The sequence below is a fragment of the Chlamydotis macqueenii genome, chromosome 15 (genome assembly GCF_036417535.1).
Source record: "Chlamydotis macqueenii isolate bChlMac1 chromosome 15, bChlMac1.mat, whole genome shotgun sequence".
NCBI lineage: Eukaryota > Metazoa > Chordata > Aves > Otidiformes > Otididae > Chlamydotis > Chlamydotis macqueenii.
The window spans coordinates 12,076,199-12,096,621 of record NC_141570.1 but is presented as its reverse complement, the minus strand read 5'-3'; the positions used below and the strand labels follow the sequence as shown (position 1 = coordinate 12,096,621).

Below are 20,423 nucleotides of genomic sequence, written 5' to 3'. Positions count from 1 at the left end.
TATGATGTGTACGATATATTCCCCATCATCGTGTTCATGTGATTATTGTAAGAACACTTCTGTTACAAAAAGGTATACTAAAGGTGATAACAAAAGAAGTGGTGGTGGGTTTTCTTTGCATGTCTGCAGCTTTTTAAAAAAATATGGGTTTTTTTAGTGGTAGGCATGATTCACACATACATCTTTTGTGGACAAAGTGAACAAAATTTTTTTTTTTTTTTTTTCTTTAATGCTGAAGGAAAAGTTCAAAAATTCGCTCTAAGATGGATTTGGGACTCTGTTTGGTCCCCCACTTCCATTTGTTTTGTGTCACTGCGTTTCAAAAGAAGTTTCATAATTTGTGTTTAAATCAGTTCCAGCCTTTTTGAATACTAAGAAATTTTATGATAGCAGGAGTTCAGTGATAATGTATATAAAATTGGATCTTCCTCTTTTGAGCTCCAAGGATTTTATGTGAATTTGTTAGTTTTAAACGGACACTTAGGTGTCTCATTTTTGTTTTTACCCTGAGAAAAAATTTCTGAATGACTGCCAGTGTAAAAAAGTGTTTTCTGTAAGAAGTTTTATATATCTTTTTAAAATATAATATTTTCCTTCAGTATTTGAAAATAAAATTTTGTAGTCCTAATAACTGGAACATGAAATTTACTGTAAATAAAAGTGAAGCTGTTAAATATAATAGGCTTTTGACTCATGCGAGTCAGAAATTGAGGCAGAAGGGAGAAGGGGGAGAATGCAGAGGGAAGTAAAGCAACCTAAGTCAGAAAGTTGGTTATTTTCAATTCTACACCTTAGCACATTTATGAGTAAATTTGTGATTTTTTTTTTTTTTTTTTAAGTTTGCTAGCAACTTATAGCTTTTATTTCGAAATAGTTCAAAAAACTGGAAAGTAATTTGTCATCTGTAGTACATTTATATAGAATAAAAGAAACTAGTGTTGTTCTTTTGCTATTGAGTTCTGATACCCAACAATTTTGTCTATAACCACTGAAATGTAGTTTCCCATGAAGAACCCCGAAGTCCTTCATGTTGTTTGTTGTCTTATGATAACATTTAAGCTTGGTTTTAAGTGTTTGGCTTTGTTTCATTTGTTTTTCAGCATGGGAAGGACTTTGAAGCTATCCAGAACAACATTGCCCTGAAATACAAGAAGAAGGGCAAACCAGCAAGCATGGTGAAGAATAAGGAACAGGTCCGCCATTTCTACTACCGCACCTGGCACAAGATCTCAAAGTACATTGACTTTGATAATGGTTAGTATGCAGTGAAGTGGGCTTAGCGTAGAGCTCACAGTTTCGTGAGGGTTGGAGTCCTGCCTTTTAGTGCTGTTATGGAGGGTAGGAGTGGTGGAAATGAGAAAATAAGTAGTGAATAGGAATCCTGTGAACATGTATTTTTATTGGCATAGTCATACTGAGGTTCATGCTTTTTGAAAGATGCTTCTCAAAACTTGATATTTGTATCACTGCTTTTGTATCAGTTTGCCACACTGTAGTAAGTGGTGATCCTGCTATTAACACTGGAGAAAAGCCAGGTTCAAGAAAATGTTTTCTGTTCTCAGGAGCACACCTTTGAGTGTGGACTCAAAGGTGTGACAGCTACCTAAATGTTAGTCAGGCATGACTTCTTCGACTAGATTGACTCCAGCACTACTTTGCACTTCTTGGGGGAAGGTAGAAATAAATACATAGTTCAACACAAGTGTAAATGGTGAAGTATTTGCTCACACTTTAAATAAGCCTGAAATTGTATCATTGGCTCAGTAACTGAGGATTCCCAGTGCCATATTGCCTTCTTCCCATTTGTTTCTCTCCTTCCCCAGCTTGTTGAATGAAAAGGAAATTGGGAAATCATATGAACTGCTAGTTGTGTTATCTGACAATAATAGTAATATATGATCACTGATAATTGTTTTTTATCAAATGCATGCCGTTCAGTAACGGGCAGTGAGAATTCAAATAAATTTGCGAGTAGCCTCATCTGAACAGCGGGTTAAGGAAATCTATTGCAGAGTGAACAGATTTTACTAAGACCCCAGTTCTTTTGACTTTTTTAAGATATTAAGAATGCCATTTCTCCCATGAGGTTGTTGGTTAAGTAAAGGTCTCCAGGGCTTTCCTGGCCTTCTGATGCTGTGTTCTTAGTTGTACAAATAATGTTAGTTTTATGATGGTTTAATTTTTTGGTTGTTAAACAACTCTCTTTAACATCAGCAATAGTTAAAGATAGATTAATTAGTTTAAAATAACACATTAATGAGAAATGGATGTGACTAGAAAAAAGTTGAAGGAATGCAATGACAGTGTACAATATAGTCTCTTCATGAAATTGTTTTGTCTGTTCCTGAGACCAGGTTATTAAAGGTGGACTTACACATAAAACACTCATAAGGTGTATTTTTTTAGTTCCTTTTTCAAAGCAAGGCAGCATTTTAAGATGAAACAAGCCATGCGTATTTTATTGTTAAAAAAATGTTACAGCAAACACAGTATGTAAGAACTTAAAAAAAATGTCATGGAGGAATCTCATCTGGTTTCTGCATAACATAAAGTTTTATATACCTATAAGGTCTGAAATCTCATTGGCTGAAGAAATTTAAGAATTAGTGCAGTAGTTTGATTAGCTTTAGTATTGGTAGAAATACACGTGCCTGGATTTTGAGATTAAATGAGTCTGCAAGTCAAAGAGAACTGAATCCTTGATGAATAGACAAGAATAAATATTTTCATCAAATTAGTAAACCACGAGACTGTCTTTCCTTGCTGTTACAGATATTTAGATCACTTAGCAATAGTAATGTCCACATCATGTGTGCTGATGAATAACGTGTGTAATTCTTGGTAGAAAAATTTACAATCTAGAGTTTGCATTAAATCTCTAAGGTGCATTCCTGTACACAGAAGACATTCTGTGTCTCCTGGAAAATTCAGACCTACTTCTTAATTTTTGTATAAGAGAGTTCTATATGCATTTTCTTGGGGGCATCTGGACATTTCCTTTAGAAATTGTAAACACTTAAGTGATACTAGAGTTAGCTTTATTATTAATTCACTTTATTTTGTGTACTGAACTGTTGCATATTTGTTTAAATTCTGTGGATGCTGCTTTGTATTTTCTGTACTCTAAAAAAATCTTGCATTTCTCAGATATTTAAGTCACCAAAAGGAAGTGAGTGAACCCATCTCATTATAGTGTTTCTTGAAACAGGCTTTAGTCTTACCTTCAACGAGATAGTTGAAAATATGAATCATCTAATTTTTGGTGCTGAAATTAGCATCTGCAATGTTGCTATGTATGAGTATCTGTAATCTGCGTCTCACTTACACCTTTTCTGCTTTTCAGTGTTTTCTCAAGGGCTGAAAAAATCTTCCCTGGAGCTTTATGGCTTAATCTGCTATGGGGAACTTAGGAAAAAGATTGGGGGATGTGAGTATGAATGACTTAAAATTATTTTTGTATGGTAGAATCAGAAGTGTCTGCCCTTGAAGTTGGCAACACCTAATACAGTTTCAGTTTTGGGTTCTGCAGAATTTGTGTTCATTGTATTGTATTGCACTAATCTGCAGTATTGTTTTTTCGTTAGATGTATTTTTCTTTTTAAAGACCTTCTTAGTCCGTTGCATTAGTCCCCTTTTGTATTTTGGCAGATTTCTTTAGCTTTTGGTATCTGTAGAATGCAGTGCATACCATACTTAGAGATGACAGGTAAATATATACACAGCTTAGATTATCTATTTTATTATCCTTGAAAACTAAGCAATTAAATGTGTACATGATGTCATTTGTACCCAAAATTATTTCTGCCTGTGCAGTCAAAATCTGGGATGTTTCTTTCTCTCAGTCAGTCTCTAAATCTTTACTTTTTGAACTCTGAAGATGAAAAAGCATTACAAATAGTCATCAGAAATAATGACTCTACTGGCTAACCGAGATGCATTCTGACCTTGTCAATCCTGGGGTCTAGTTTGTCTGTAAGGACGAGTGTAGACGGATGAGTATACGCCATACCAATGTTCCACCATTTTCTGGAAGTTGGTTAGTTGCATTAGGAAGATATCTGAGCTTAGGCTTAGTACCATATTCATAAAATCACAGAAGGGTTTGGGTGGGAAGGGGCCTTTAAAGCCCACCCAGTCCAACCCAGGAGCAGGGACATCTCCAGCCCCATCAGGTTGCTCAGAGCCCCGGCCAACCTGGCCTGGAATGTTTCCAGGGATGGGGCATCCACTGCCTCTCTGGGCAACCTGGGCCAGTGTGCCACCACACTCGCTGGAAAAATATCTTCCTTATGTCCAGTCTGAATCTCCCCTCTTTTAGTTTAAAACCATGACCCCTCGTCCTGTCCCAACAGGCCCTGCTGAAGAGTCTCTCCCCACCTTTCCCACCAGCCCCCTTTGGGCACTGGGAGCCACTCTCAGGTCTCCCCGGAGCCTCCTCTTCTCCAGGCTGAACAGCCCCAGCTCTCTCAGCCTGGCCTCACAGCAGAGCTGCTCCAGCCCTCCCATCATCTGCGTGGCCTCCTCTGGACCCTCTCCAACAGCTCCACGTCCTTCTGATGTTGGGGGCTCCAGAGCTGGACGCGGTGCTGCAGGGGGGTCTCACCAGAGCGGAGCAGAGGGGCAGAATCCCCTCCCTCGCCCTGCTGCCCACGCTGCTGGGGATGCAGCCCAGGATATTGTTCACATGGTCTTTATGGCTTCCAGACTAGAGAGAACTCCAAAGTGGCTAGCTTGGAGAATGGGCAGAGGAACGTGCGCTGTAGACGCTGGTCCATGCACATTTACCTTTCCTATCTGTGTACTTTTTTCATTTATTCTGAAGGTTTTTGTAGAGTCAGAGTTACGGTGCATCTTCTACATGTTTTATTTCATTTGAGAAAAATGAAAAATTATCAAAATGCTTTCACTTTGTAAGTCCTGCTAGTTGCAAAGTGAAAAAGACAAGAAAGCTTTAATGAATGGATATCTATTATGATCATTCCTAATAGAACAGTGGTAGTTTGGTAGGTTTTTTTGGGGTTTTTTGGGTTTTTTTTTTTTTTTGATATATCATTTCCTCACCTGGAATTTTTATTGTAATGTGTCATTAGCGAGATTGTTGTGAATGTTCATACTGACTTTATTCTATTTGTTCAAAGATCTCCAGTGTGTTAATTCATCTTGGAGAAGTAATTTTGAATTGTTTCATGACAAAGAAGGTGCAGAGGCAAGACAGATTGCATTGTCAGTAGAAAACAGTATTAGTGTTTCTTCCCTGTATCCATGTCTTGTCTTAAAAGCATCAGCAGACCCTTCTTGCTGTGACTGGGAATAGGGTTTCGCACAGTCACTGTGGCAATGCATGCATACTCTGTGCTTCTGTCTTTTTATAACTTTGGTACTTGGTTACGTATTTTACCACCTGTCACTTGGAAAGTTCTAGTCTCCAGACCAAATGGGTTGAAGTTGCAAGCCTTTACACCCAGTTTATGAGAGGTCTGCTCTGCAGCTGGTGAAAGTATTTCTGTCTCTTTTTTTTTTTTCTGCTTCTCCTTTTTTTCCCTCCTCTTGTGTTATTCACTCAGTCCTGTCTTCCCAGAAATTGAAATTACTTACATAGAGCTATTGAGGCATGAAAGCATGTCAGGAATACTTTCAGCATTGCCAGAGGGAGGTTAATTGTTCAGTAAATAGATTTGGGCCTGACTGTCATAGAGAATAGAAATCGGGTTACTATAATGTCCGTTTAAAAAGGTGCTGTATAATGCATAGAAGAAAACTGCGGGCTATGCGTGCATTTTAGTATTTTCATTTACTTTTTTTTTAATTGCATCCAGTGCTGTGAAGGCTTGATGCTCTTTCATTATGCTGTGCTGCCTTAGCAACAGAGCTTGAGCAGGAAGATGAGGAAGCTTTTATTTTTAATACCATAGTGTCAGATTAACACCCAGCAACCCAAGATGACGGTAGCACCTAAACTCGGGTCGTTTAATCCATGAGTAAAATGTAATTTTCATGGCAGGGATCATGTAAGCTTGCATATTATGAAAATAGAAAAACTTTTCAGAAAGCACATTTCTGCACATTAATCCTGTAATAAAATGTAATACTTCTGGAAAACAAACAAGACACAAAAATGTCATATGGCTTTGAATTCTAATTCACTGTGTTGTCCCGTTTCATGTTAAGGTATGGATGACAAGAATGCAGCTAAACTCAATGAGCTCATTCAAGCCGGGTGAGTAAGAACTTACTCCTGAAACTCTTTAAAACTGGGTTGTTCAGCAGCTTGATTGTCGAATTGGTCATCCAGACTGTAAGGGGCATTTCTTATTTTGGAGCTGCAGTTTGACCTTTTCCATTCTCTGTTTGCTTTGTATGTTTTTTTTTCCCCCTCCTCTTTTCTGCGAAGCCATTAATCATTATTACTAAGAAATTATGAGTGTGAAGTTTAAGACTGTAAGTGAGAATTCTTTACAGAAGTTACGGCATTATAACTATGTTGATCCCCTGTGGGGAAAATAGTTCATCTCCAAACAGTTCTGCCAACAGTGCTCACGAGTCCTGGCTTTTGGACCTGAAACGATGCTTTCAGTACACCGTACTCCTCAGCCCTCCAGTCGCTTCTGCATTTACTTCATCTAAGAATGGGTTTGGGCGTTCAGTTTTGGCAATGCACTTTTAGAACACAGAAGGGATTAGAAGTTGCTGTACTACTAGAAATGAGGGAATACCTTGTGTATCTGTATGTAACATTTTCTGTAGTCCTGCTTTTAGAACTTGCGTATTCTACAGTGAAGTCTCTTTCAAATAATATTATTTTAAGGAATATAATCATTAAACTTTGTTTCAAATTGTAGCAGGCGTGGGTTTGTCCTAATCATGTCTTTTAAAGTGATTTGAGAATAGTATTACTTTGTCTGTTACAGATCACTTTTTACTTTTGGCATTTGTGCTTTTAGCGTGCTTCATTGCAGCAGACAAATTACTGATGAAGTAAACTGTATTGTGAACAGGAGGAACAGTTTGCCCACTTAGTGGTTGGTGACTTTTTGACTTTACCTTACATAAAATGGATACTTCTTGTTGTGCCTTTCCATTGCTCACAAACGGAGTTGCGAAATTAGTTCCTTACAGTTTATTATCCTTTAATCTCCTGGGAGGTGCACTCTGTACAGTGTGCTGTTGTCTTGCAGATCTTGAATGTGATTATTTGTTAAATCACTTCTTCATTCTTTCGTTAACTGCAAAGTTTGAATTTAGGAGAGAAATTGTCATTTGGTTTGCGTTTTCTACAATTAAGAAAATCTTAGCAGTAATTTTTTTCAAATTGCTAAATGGTTCGTAGTGCAAATTACTCCTTTAAATTCGAGTTTTTGGTTAAAACGGACCTGGGATGAACCGTTTTTCGCTAGTGTCTTGAATATCTAGCGTTCAGGATATAGGCAGTCATTTTGGTTTCTCTGTGTTGTACTGGAGAGCCTTTCTAATACTACGTTGTGCAAAGAGGCTAAACTATAGTAAATGAGACTGATGACTTCTAGCAAGCTGTAGCATCAGTCTAGCACTTTGCATAATTAAGGCCTCAGTTCTTCTAATTAATTGTTAATGAGGCCTAATGATGTCTGTGAAGTGTAGGTGTTTATTTTATAAAAGTCTTGTAACAAACCATTTTGAACAGAGGAGTCTTTGCATTTGAAAATATTGATGCTAATCTTCTAACAAAAAACTAGAGTGTACATAATATTAACGTTCTTAGGCAGTTCAGAAATAGTTGTTCTTGCATAGGCTTTTTTGTCTACCAGATGGAAGACACATCTTTGCTTACCTTTTTCTCCTGCATCTCTTATGCCATTTGGTGGGCAAGCCTAATCAGTCAAAAAGCAGCAGGCTGTGCAGGGAGGCAATGTTCACATTTTCGTCTTTGGTGCAACCTGGATGTCTACACCATCTGAGTTAATCCCCTGCACATGCAGGGCAGCCTCATACCTCACACAAGCAGACATGTTGCATGTATCCCATCTTGCTCAGTGATGTTAGAGTTCTGTGACCCCCCTCTCTCTCTGTTTGTAAGTGGTTCTCTTTTTCAGTTCCTAACATGTTTCTTTCAAGTGTGATACTCCTTCTTTTCCTCTGAGTGCAGTGCACTTTAAGGCTCGTGGCTATATTGAAAGTCTTGAGTGAAGCAAATCCAAAGTGATTAAAAATGAGGAATGTGAACATGCATTATTCTGATGATCTTCTGCTGACGTAGGTAAACATTAGCCTCATTTAACTGGTAAGAAAGATCAAGAGAAGCTAAGGTTGTGAGGAGCTACCTGGCAATTTATTTGCAGGATGACTCTGAACCATGGAGTTACACATTCTAATTCAGTGCTTATTTTGCCTATGTTACACGTCATCTCTGGCTTTCTATGGTGTATGGAAAAACAAATGACCCTATGAGGTGCTCATAAGAAAACCATATTTAAAATCTTCCTAGTTGAGCTTATAATCCAAGTCACCGATACTAAATAGTGCCTGAAAACTTAATCAAGTGATTATTTCAAGTAATGGCAAAATCTTTGTGTGAAATGTCCCAGTTTGGTCATTGAAGTTAAGACCATTCACTGCTGTAACATCTTTGTACTTCATCTTCAGAATTTCAGTAACATGTAAAATCAGGCTAGACCATAGCCTTTGGTACCACTTGTAGCTGAATGAATCAGGGGTCTTTTAGAAAATAGATCAAGGCTTAGATATTTATAAATGCAAGGGGAAGATAAGAATTGTTCTGTCAGCTTCTGTAACTGGTCTGAGTAGTTTAGCATACTCAGGTCAACACTGGACCACACGAGCGGCCTAAAGAAGTTTTTGTAATCGCTAAGCAGGGCAACTACGACACAAAGCTCCGTTAGAAATTATAGGGAATATGAATCACTTTCTGTCTAGTCCTTTGTTGCTAGTTTATGACAGCAAGGATATGTTGCTGGATTGTGTGATTAGGATAGATAACAAGAAACAAGGATTTATGGTGGTATATCAGAACTCTCAGAAACCCATTTAAATAAACTAAATGGGTTTTTTTTGTTTTGTTTCACTTTTAGGAGTGAAACATTTTTATTTAACCTAGGTTTTGCAACAATCTTTAAATTTAGTTAAAAAACACATATGAATATTTTCTAGGTATCTTTGTAACAGTCTAGGATTTGTGGATGAGTTCAAAAACCAAACCGCAGCAAATACAGAATTAAAGAAGTAGTGTAAGTATGCAACTGTTAAAACACAGTGCCACTCAGTGTCTGTCAGCATGTGTTTTTGCCCCCCAATGTGAGAGGCTCTTAATATCACAGGTAAGAAAGGCCATTAAAGACAGAAACTTTTAACGGATATTGATTGATCTGCCTGGTTCAGTTCCTGGGTGTTCTTTGTGTGGAGTGATCCTTCATTGTCTTTGATTTCCTTGTAAAAGCTGTTTGGCATGCTGAGAGGGAATTTGTGACTCCCTAGAAATCTCAATAATAAAATAGCAATTCATCCTGAAAAAATTTGTGTACAAAATCAAGCTTTTTAAGTAGGCAGAATATGTTATTGATGTCAAGTTATACTAGTAGTTCTTGATGCATATTCAGTAGAATAACTTTTTTTTAAGATTTATCATCTTCTGCATTTGGAAACATCCAGGATCTAGGTAAGAGAAGAGAAGGAACTAAGTGTTTTTAAGCTAAGAGTAGTTCTGTTGCAGGCTGTCTCCTTTTTACTGTGCTTCCCTTTAAATTTGTAGAGCTGTTCTTTTTGCAGCTCCCAGCCATGGATTTCAATTAGGAAACTACACTCTCCAAATAGATCTGATTTTATGTTAGTTCAAAGAATAACTTATTATCAGGCTCTACCTAGATTACGTGAAGCCCATCATAATTTCTGGAAGAGAGGATTGGGGGAATTGGAACTGGAATTCCTAACTCTCCAAGGAGAACATCTGAATCTAGAGAGCTGGGATGCTACTTCTAAAATGTGTGGTAGGGAACGGGGAAGATAAAGATATTGATTGCTGTAGTCGTGGAAGCGTGCTGTAGTGCCAGGGCAAAAACTTCCATGTGAAGTTTTTTTATGTTGTTTTGCCAAATTCATGTGTGTTCCATGCTCCTTCATTTACTGAACAGTGTACTGTGCTTGCTAATTTCTAAACTGTGCTGTTCGCACTCAGTACTTGGAGAATGCAGTAGTTCCTGTTCATCTTTTAAGGCTACCAGCAGTTTTGCATTTATTTTCTTTCCTGCGATACGATTTTTCTCCTAGATTTTTTATATTTTAAAACCATAATTTTCCATAATATACATATGGTTTTCACACATCTTTTCTGGCTTTTATCCTAGGTTTTGATAGGTGGTGTTTTTTTTTTTTTTTTTTTCCCTCTCTGCCTTTTAAACACAGCTACAAATGCAGCCAAGAGCTTATGATGCTGATCTGTATTCATTTGGGAGCTGCTCTGTGGTGGTAACAGAGAGTGGGTATCTGCAACCCATGGTGCACCTGAGCAGATGGTAGACAAATTCATCAGGAAAAACTGCCAGGAAGCCTGACTCAATGATAAATGCTTTGTGACCAACTAGTTAGGCTCTTTAAGATAAATAGAAAATATGAAAAATGAACAGCAGTACTTTTTTTTTCTTCCTTCTTTTTCTTGATCAAATTAGCTCAGCTGTTCTAGGTGGATCAAATAGCCTTTTGAGCATTCAGGTCCTTCTTTCAGTCACCTTCTAGTCATGTGACAGAACAATTTCCACAAAGCTTGTCTGTTTTATGTAGTTGTATCAGTTTATCTAAGAAGAAATAATGTTTCTCCCCAAAGACACCTTCTCACCTACCCCCTTACACTGTCAAAGTTACAAAATTAATAATAATAATAATGCTGTTTCTGACTCTTCACTTGCATGCAGCTCCTTGAAGGGCACATTTTGATAAAAAGGTGTTGCATTAGCTGAAATCAAGATGCAAGAGGAGAGTCTCAGCTCGCACAAGTATTCGAAAGAATTTGCTGTCCTAATGTATTGTAAATTTGCAATTTAGCAATCTGTTTCAAGGTGCGTTGAATTACTTGATTTATTTTCACTGGCTTTGGTGGATTTTTTTGAGGCTTTTAAGAAACTGTGTTTTGCACTTGAACAGGAGGGAACATCTAGGTATGTCTTCACTAAGCAAGGAAATCATTACAGCCGTTCTGATTGCTGTAATGCAGTAATTAACTCTTTGCAAGAACAAAGACGACACTAATTTTGGTGTGTTCCTGCAGCAGCATTGTTTTCTGTACAACTGTTCTACCACATGCCCAGACTTTGTATTTTCTAGTGGTTGGGTGCATTCGTGCATCCTGTCTTCTCAACCGGAGCTTTATAAAATCACTAGCTGTGATGAACAGCATTAGTGGTAATAGAGTCAGTGTAGCTTTCATTGTACCCCTGTAGTTACAAAGTCAAAAGGTATTTGTTGTGAGTTGTGAGGATGTGTTACTTTAGCATAAAAATATGTAATAGGAAGAGAGATTTCTAGGAGCTGTAGTAAAAGTTGAAGACTTTTGGTCCTCAGCTGTTTTTTCAGTTGCTGTTCTTGGAGGAAATAATAATAAGCACTGGACAAAAGAATGTAATATGTATCTAGAGTTTTTATTTACTGCAAATTCTGTAGGGTCTGCCAGATCCTTCAGGTTTTGTACCAGACACTTTTACACTAGGCTACTGCTTCTGACTGCTGTCTGAGACCAAAGTTTGAGCTCGTGAAGAAAAATGGAGATTCTCCACCTAAAGATTCGGATCCAAGACAGCAGTAGTCCAAGTACTGATCAGCTGCATTTGAGAGCAGCAGAATTTGTAGTCAAGTTTCCTGTCTTTATACATGGCTGTCCTTGTTAACTTGATGTAAGTGAGTCTGGGTTGATTTACACTTCACTTTATTTACACATTGAAAGAAAAAAAGAGTGTGCTAGCTGGATAGGATTAAACTTGTTTTCAGGAGTTTTATTTTCTAAAAAAACAATGCTGATTTTCTGTTAAAATCATATCTGCACTTCAGTATCATGACAAGAGGATATTGAGCCTAATGTGTTACGGCTCAGGTGTCCATTGCAATGACCAGGAGGAAGTTTTACCTTTCATCGTTACCTTGTGTCATTGAGTAGATATTCACAAGTGTTACTACATCCTCCTCTAAGAGTCTTTCACCTGGCAGAGATTGACCGTTGTACTCGGTGGGACCCACTGTCTTTAGACAATTCAAGTTTCCAGCAATTTGGTTAGGGTTAAGTTGAAAGAGGAAAGGTAACAACAATGCTTCTGTTGCAGCAGCCATAGTGTTGTCTGCTGTTGCAGATGTGCAAGTAGGAAGCGCTATTTAAAACCAGGCAAGTAGCTCTTGAGTCCTTTTTATTTTTCCTTAAGTAGTACTATTGCTAGTTTCTCTACAGTACTTGAGGGCCTTCTCCTCTTTTCATTAGTTGAGCCATCACTACTTCTGTGTCACAGCTCGTTAGAAAGAGTGAGGGCTGTTGTATTCCCTCTAGCTTCTGGTAGCTCAGTGGAGATTGAGGAGATCTGGCCTTCCAGACCTGGCATATGCTCAATGTGTAAAAGTTCACAGCTTAGTAACGGAAACTTCTGAGCTGCTCGCCTCATCAACTCCACGTCTTCTCAGGTCTGGCTTAACTTCTGCTACCCTTTTGCAAATTTCCCTCTTAGCAGGGCAGACAAGTGCTCTTTCTGCCTGTTGTTGTATTCCTTACAGCAAGGAAAAAATAAGATCCTGCTGTAGGAATAGTCCCTGTAATTTCTTTCATTTTACTTGCAAGGACTTGCATTCAATCCTGCTCCTTCTATCTAGCTGATCCTTACTGTTTGAAGTATTAGGTCATAAATACTGCCATCAGTAACTTAACAATGCCTGCCTTTTAAGTCTCTAAAAAGAAAACAGGGCTGACTGAGTGAAGAAATCAAATAATTCCACTGTGTGAAAACAAAAATGGCCTCTTGCTTTTGAGGATCTTTATAGCTGTTAATGTGGTATTGAAGCTAAAAGCCAGTGAAATCATACTGTAAAAGTTACTGTGGTCAGGTTCCCGCACAAGCTGTTAGGCCTCATTTCTGCAGCAGATGTGGCATTGATATTCCAGAATGGAAGGCCCTTCAAAAACTTCAGACTTTTTCTTCCTGTAATTAAGAGTTGGGAGTATAAAGAGGAGATGAAAGCAAAAACACTCACCTTTAATGAAGAGGCTGTCTCTGAGAGTACTCTTCCACTGAAGTAACATAATTCTGGTCCACTTTATAAAATAGCATTCTTTCCCTGAGTGGACAACCCAGTGTTTCGTGAAAGTCTGGAAGAAGAGGGTCACAAGAGTAGCATTTCTATAATGAAAAGTAAGGCAATAGAAAAGACTGAATGCTCTTGCGAATCTGCAGTACAAACCCCTGCATTTCTGTGTTCATTCCTACAGCCATGATTGTGTTTGACTCTTTGTCCCTGATACACATGTATTCAAAGGTCTGTTAATGATGCCCGTAAATACTTCTCTTTCAATGTATTCAGGGCTACGACTGTTCGTTACAAAGGCAGAAACCTTCGTATCAAAGCTCCGATGTGCAGAGCTTTGAAGAAACTCTGTGATCCAGATGGTAAGTAAGAGATGCTGGAATGTGAAAGGGTTTTAACAGATGGTCAAAAGAATATGAGAGAGAGTAGGCCTGTTTTGGTGTGTATATCACTGGCAGGGGAATTTGTGCTATCTCACGTTTGTGCTGGGCACAGATTTGTCCCTATTGTCTTACTTATCCTGTTTGCTTGTATAATCCAAATAACTTTAGGACCCACCCAGCCCTCTAAGTCTTGGAGTATGTCACTAGCTAAACTGAAAAAGGAAATAGCTGCACCAGACAAGATTGCTACTGCTCTACCACTTGTGCTTTCACTGTATGTGAACTTTAGTCCCTTGTCACAGTGAGTAAGCAGTAGTATGTTGTTTAGCATTGATAATTTTAGACTTTTTTTAACCTTGTCCAGTTCAGCTATGTGTGATTTTTTTGTTGTTGTTGCTGTTGTTGTTGTTTTGTTTTTTTTTTTTCTCCTTTCTCTTCCTTCTCCCCCAATAAGTAGAGTCAGTGCAATTTAAAGGTCTCAAATACTGTACTTATGCAAAGTTTCCAGCCAGCTGATTTTGACACTGCTTGCTCAACTGGAAGCTCCAGTAGCACTGCTGTGTCCAAGGAAAAAAGAAAACCATATTGGAACAGGAGGCAATCTAAGGAAGCAGGCTCCACAGGAGAAGCTGAGCTGCCTACGTTGTCTGTAGGCGATGCTGATGTTTGTGACGCTTTTTTTCATGTAACTGAGCATATAGTGTTCTGAGTTGTCCTTGCTTTGACCCATGCTCTTTGTGCTTCATCTCCCTTCAGGCGTTAGTGATGAAGAGGACCAGAAGCCAGTACGTCTTCCTCTCAAGGTCCCTGTGGAGTTGCAGCCACGAAATAATCACGCATGGGCTCGAGTGCAGAGTCTTGCCCAGAATCCACGGCTTAGGTAATGAAGAACTGATTGTGGTGCTCAGAGTAGAAAAGGGAAATATACAAGCAGCATTCTAGCATCTTCCTCTCTCTTCGGGGTTCTCTTTGCCAGCCGGGCACTTCATCTGTGGTAATACAGTTTGCCTAAATGTACTTACTCTGAAGGTTTTGTCCAACCAGAGTACATGACTGTAAACATGAAATACCAGACTTGAAAATTAGATTACCATTGTTCTTTGTATCTTTTGTGTAATAATATTAGCTACTGGAGCTGGGGATGACTATACTTTGTGCCACTTACACCCAGGTGTCAGAGCAGAGTGCAAGTAAAATGGAGATAGGCAGCACTAGTTCTACAAATTTGTGTTGAATGTACCATGAGATAGAGGCACAGGGGCAGGAAGTGAAACAGTGGTCAGAGGCGCCTGCACCAAGACTCTGACCATGCCAACTGCAACACAGTGAGATGAGGATAAAGGAAGGTATTTGTAGTTTAAGCTCCTCCCTGCAAAATGTAGTTGCTGCTGTTGTTGCAGTGTCATCAATGGCTGTTCATCCTAGTACTTAGATCTGGTCCAAAACTCAGGGCAGAAGACATAAGGCCTCTGTGGTGTTGATCGTTCTTTCAAATAGCGTACTGCAGTATAATGACCAAAGATCATGCAGAGAAGAGAATGAAGATTTTTAGCTTTAGGTTTGTTTTGTAAAATGCTTTGAGAGCAAAAAGTAAATGTTTGGGGCTATTTTTGTGCCCCACTTTTCTCTTTCTTTCTGTAATTCATGCGGTAGCTTTGTGCCTTGCCTGCACTTTTGCAGTTTAGATGAATCTTGTCATCTTTTCCATTCTTCTTCTTCTTCCATCTGGAGAAACTAGTATCTTAAATCACGGCAATCAGATTTATTTTATAGACTTATACATCTTCTCATTTGTGAGCTATCTAGATTTTAAAGTTGCAGGATAACATACATTTTTGGTTTTCGTTATTTTTTCCGTAGAGCTTGGGAGTGGTAGGTGTGTTCTCTGTGCTTGTATTACAGAATGCCAGTTTCTTCCCTTAATTCCCATCCTAGCATTGAGGCTGTGATTTGGACTTCTGCTGACATTTTTTCTCTGTTCCTTTGCTTTCTTTATCTTGCATACAGGATGATTGTGGAGTTACATCGGAAGGTCTCCAGCCTCATTGAGTTCCTGAAGCAGAAGTGGGCTCTCCATGAAGTGCGTATTGTATCCTTTTTCTGCTTGGTCCGCTCTGTATGCTGTGTCCTGGGAGCAATTCCCTTCCTATTCTAAATTGATTTTCTGCATCAGGAATGTGATTTTTACCTCATAAATTTACCAGCCCATGCTTCATAAAGGTAGAGGTCAGTATCTCAGCATCACTAATGGAGCCTTTCATGAGAAATCCCATAATATTTCAATTTTACCTCAACTCTTCTCTACTATGATCACCTGAAAAGCTAGTTAGTAATAACTGAAGCTCCCTGCCTTTATTTCATTTCCTTTAACAGTGAGCTTAGTCTGTTTCATTATAGATGGATGACCACCGTAGAAGCCTGGATAATAACTGACAATTTTGTTTCCAGTTTCAGCAAAGAGATTAAGGACAGATCTTTCCACTTGTTGTATGCACTTTCACCAAATAAAGGCTTAAGCGTCATGGCTGGGTAGCTGCTGCTCCCTGTTCCGTACCTGTACGCTGTCTGAGCCATAGAGCATTAGTGATAACCCCTACCTCTGAACTTTGATCCGTGGAGCAGCAGGATTTGTGAGTTAACAGCCATTTTGTTCCACTGTTGCATGGTGTGTCATATCCTGTTCTTAGTCCTTTAATTCAGGGGTTTGTTTTTAATTTGTGAGCCTGGAAGAAGTAGCAGCATAGCACTTGAAACTTACAAGGCTGTCAAAACACGGAAGGTGGTGGCAGCTGCACAGACAGGGGAGCCTGTTTCACTATGCAGTGACACTGGGGTTTTTTGCTTTGTTTTGCTGGGATTTGTTAGTTGGTTGGGTTTTTTTACGAGTACAATGGTGTGTGAAGCAGAGATAAGTAATTTTGTCTGGAACAGAGATTTAGTTTATGCTTGTATCAGATCTTCGGTGTAGTTCTTCTCACCACAAAAGGACTTAATCTCTGATTATAGAGTCTTCATCTCTGTGCTGAGTAGAGAACATGTCCTTGATTGGCTACTTTTGTTTTTTCCTTTAAGCTTGCAAAATAGGCTACCAGGTGCTTGTTTGGAAGGGGCAGATGATTGTTGTGTTCTTTGACACATGTTTTTAAGCGTAAAACACTAGAAGAACAGCAGCTTCTAGACTCCAGAGACTCAGAAACAAGAGGCAGCTTCTCGGAGGAGAAAGTGATGCTCCATCTCTTTCCAGGAGAGAATTGTACACTCACTCCACTGCCTGGGGTAGCCAGAGTGGTCCACTCCAAGGCTTTCTGCACAGTGCATTGGCAGGAAACTGGCAAATGCAAACAGAACACAAAAGACTCTCACTTACTACCCCCTGCACAAATTCTAGGCATACAGAGTGGTCAGGGGACAGCTAGGGGGCAGCTAAAATACACGCGGGGGACAGAAGGTAAGGGTGTTGGAAGGGCAGAGAGTACTACAGAGCCAAGCAGAACCTCTCAGCCCACAGTTGAAGTTTCTGCAAGCACTGAGGATGGCGCCCCAGAGCCTGGCCTGGTGGAAGGAACAGCCTCAAATCTTGGCATCCCTAATTCTCTTCAAAAACCACCTTCTGGACTTCAAGAGCTGGGAGGGAACCATGAAAAGCTAAGCTCAGTGGCCTTTTGTGTGGAGGGCAGGGAGGCTCTGGCTAATGACCAAGCAACTGTGCTACCATTGTGCAGCACAGCTTGTGCTTGCAGTAAGATCCCTGATGTGGAGGAGCTCTCTCTGCTCGATCCGTTCCCACGGTACATGAAGTCCTGTCAAGACCTGATCGTCCCAGAGAAATGTTCTTGCACAGACAAACTGCATGGGAAAGACTCTACTTCAGCAGCTGGTGATGCTTCTCCTGTGGCTTTTCCAAGCAGGAGGAGCACAGAGACATCTGACTCCTATTCACAGCTACCGAAAGGTGGTGTGGCTTCACCTGGCAGTGGCCCATTCAGATATGAAACTCAGGCTAGCCACAGCCAGGGCCAGCAGCTTGATGCTTGTACCAAGGATATAACAGATGCAGTAATGGAGGATTCTCAAGAGAAGCTGGGCTCCTCATTTCCACCTCCACCTCAGGGACAATCTAGTACAAAGTCTCTCAAGGATGACCCAAGCCGGCTCTCTCAACAGGTTAGAGAAGAAGGATGGAGTCTACGAACTTCTGAGAGCCTTACGCTGGCTGAAGTCTACCTCATGATGGGCAAACCAAACAAGTTGCAGCTGGAATATGACTGGTTGGCTGTTTTGGAGCCAGAAACACAGGATGCTAGGGAGCAAACATCTGAGTCAAGTGCTGTTCCTGCATGTCCCACCTTTCACAAGCAGAGACTTCTGAACTGCCTTTTAAAGCTCATCTCTACTGAAGTCAATCCCAAATCAGTAAGTAGCTCTTGTTTATGCTCTGTATGCTAAACTCTTCCTTGATGTGGGGAATAATTGCCCAGTCCTGTTTTCATGGTAAATCAATGACCAGCCTTGTCAAGATCTTGGAGATTCCTGTATTTAAAAACCAAAACCGCAACACAAGCCGGCTTGCTACAGAGTGGACTTTTCCTCAATGTGCTGCGCTTGCTTTTTACAGTGCCTTTTAGTTCCTGGTTTGCTGTGAGTCTCGGTGGTATTGCAGTGGCACATTTAGTGTGACTACTGAAGAGATCAGTCATGAGTTTAGGTTACGTAGGTGCCTTCTGTTTTCTCTCAGGGGAACCATAGAACAGCCCAGGTTGCAAGGGACCTCGGAAGACCTCTGGTCCAACCTTTTGTGAGAAACGGAGCCTAGGTGACAAAGGGAGCCTAGATGAGATTAATATTCCCCATGAAATCTGCAACCCTTGATTTCCAGTGTTTGCGTAGTTCAAGTTACGCTAAGTATAAGAAGTGTGAAAAGATAGCATAGCCAATGTAACTACACTTGCCACAGTGATTTTTGTAAAAGTTCTCAGATGCTAGGATAGTGGTTTAACAGACCCAGAAAAAATACCTTCTTCCTTAGGCACACAGCTGTGAGTGAACTTGCTTTCCATCTTGTGCTTTGTAAGTTTAAGAGCTGCCCCTATGATACCTGGGCAGCTATTTCCACCTAGTGCAACTAAATGAAACTTAGTAAAACATGCTTTTGAAGACCAAAAAGACACTGAATTCCACAGATCTAGCTGAATTCCTGTGGTGGAGATACGATGACTTAAAGGTACCATATACATTGTATTCCAGCATAGGATGCAAATGTATCACTGTTCCCAAACACACCTAGTTCTTTGATCTTTCTCTGTTGGTGCAAACTTAACCCCCCCCAAGCTCCTTTTGATCCTGATTTTATAGACATAGAATGTAGGATTTCATAAATATAAAACCATTCTTGCTCAGAGGCAGCTCCAGATATAGACTTTGTTTAAATTGTAAACAATTTCTTTGGTCTGGCATCTCACAGATGTCTGGCAATGTCTCCTCTTTTGGCATCTACTTTTACTTCTGGTGACACGTGTGACAGCCAGGGATGGCAAGATTAAAGAATCACAAACTAGAAAGAAGGACATCTCCTTAGGCTTCAGGTGCGAGGGACAGAAGAGGGGGGGGAAACCAGCAGTTATTATTTGCAAGTGTTTTCCTGTCACTTTAACACTCTTAGTGTCTTAATCAAAGTAGCGTAGTGCCCCTGAAGAATAACAGAGCTCTTTCAGGTATGTACCATATCGTACATTCCAGTAAAAAGAAGTAACAAAACCTTTCCTTTTATTTGTCAAATAACACTTTATACTCGCTGTGATTCAGAAGAGAGACATTCCTTTTGCGGCAATGAATGTCGTGGGACTGACACGTATTCAGGAGGCGAGGATGATATTTATTGCGTAATGTGAAGTACTGTAGACTTTTTGGAAGTTTTGTCTCTTAAATCCTTTGCATTTCATCAAATAATGACAGGAGCCATAATATTTTTGCCACGGAGTACTTTAACAGAGGAAGGATTGATTGTCTAGATCCCTGATATTTTTTCAAGAAAAATATTAATGTAACAGAGCCAAAATGGCCAACTGTGCTGTGCTTCATTTCTTTAAATGAAGACTACCAACAACAGGTACCAATTGCTACCACCTTAGGCCCCCCCCACTAAACAAAACCACGACACACCATAAAACAAGCTGTAGCAAATTCTGTTACAGTCAAGTATGAGTGGTATTTTTACGCTTGTGGTTGCGCACAGATTACTTAGAAAGGGAGCACTTTCTAGAAAAGCTGGATAGCCCTGGAAAATTAGTAAAGCACCTTGCCGTGTGCCTCTTGTTGCTGTAATACAGTATGAAATAGGAGGAGTGGGAAAAAAAATTAAAAACTCTTGGTCTCTACTTCATCAGAATTAAGAGCAAGATACCTTTGTCCAGGTATTCTTCCAACCAGAGGAGCCCTCTGGATGATTATAGTTTATGAAAATCAATTTTGCACTGAGTTAAAAAAAGACCAATCTTTTGCATTACTGGGACAAATCTGTGTCTTTACCTCCCCACCCCCACCCCCTTTTTATCCTGGGGTGGTGCAGCACAGTGTGTCAAGCTTGTTCAGCGCTAACTTGATTGTAATATAAATTAACGATACTGAACCAATGACATTTGACACTGCTGAATGCACAGGAAGGGAATTTTAGCTGCCCACCACACACATAGTTATTGGTTAGAGTACTTAAAGATACTGTAATATGTCACATTATTTTTTTAAGCTTCCTAAGTAGACTGAGTTTAACAATGTATTTGTTCT

The 20,423-nt window shown here is 39.7% G+C and overlaps 1 protein-coding gene across 5 annotated transcripts in view; it reads left to right on the top strand.

The window, feature by feature from the left end:
* Positions 1-20,423, top strand: part of CRAMP1 (cramped chromatin regulator 1) — a 53,387-nt gene that overhangs the window by 12,166 nt on the left and 20,798 nt on the right. For all 5 annotated transcript variants that reach the window (XR_015260243.1, XM_086760140.1, XM_086760137.1 and 2 more), the window contains exons 4-10: positions 1,101-1,254; positions 3,344-3,427; positions 6,169-6,217; positions 13,537-13,622; positions 14,400-14,523; positions 15,651-15,732; positions 16,791-18,056. Coding sequence is in view for 4 of the 5 variants with exons in the window: in XM_086760140.1 (XP_086616266.1) it covers positions 1,101-1,254; positions 3,344-3,427; positions 6,169-6,217; positions 13,537-13,622; positions 14,400-14,523; positions 15,651-15,732; positions 16,791-18,056 (1,845 nt within the window). In the remaining variant the exon portion in view is untranslated. The remainder of the gene's footprint in view (positions 1-1,100; positions 1,255-3,343; positions 3,428-6,168; positions 6,218-13,536; positions 13,623-14,399; positions 14,524-15,650; positions 15,733-16,790; positions 18,057-20,423) is intronic.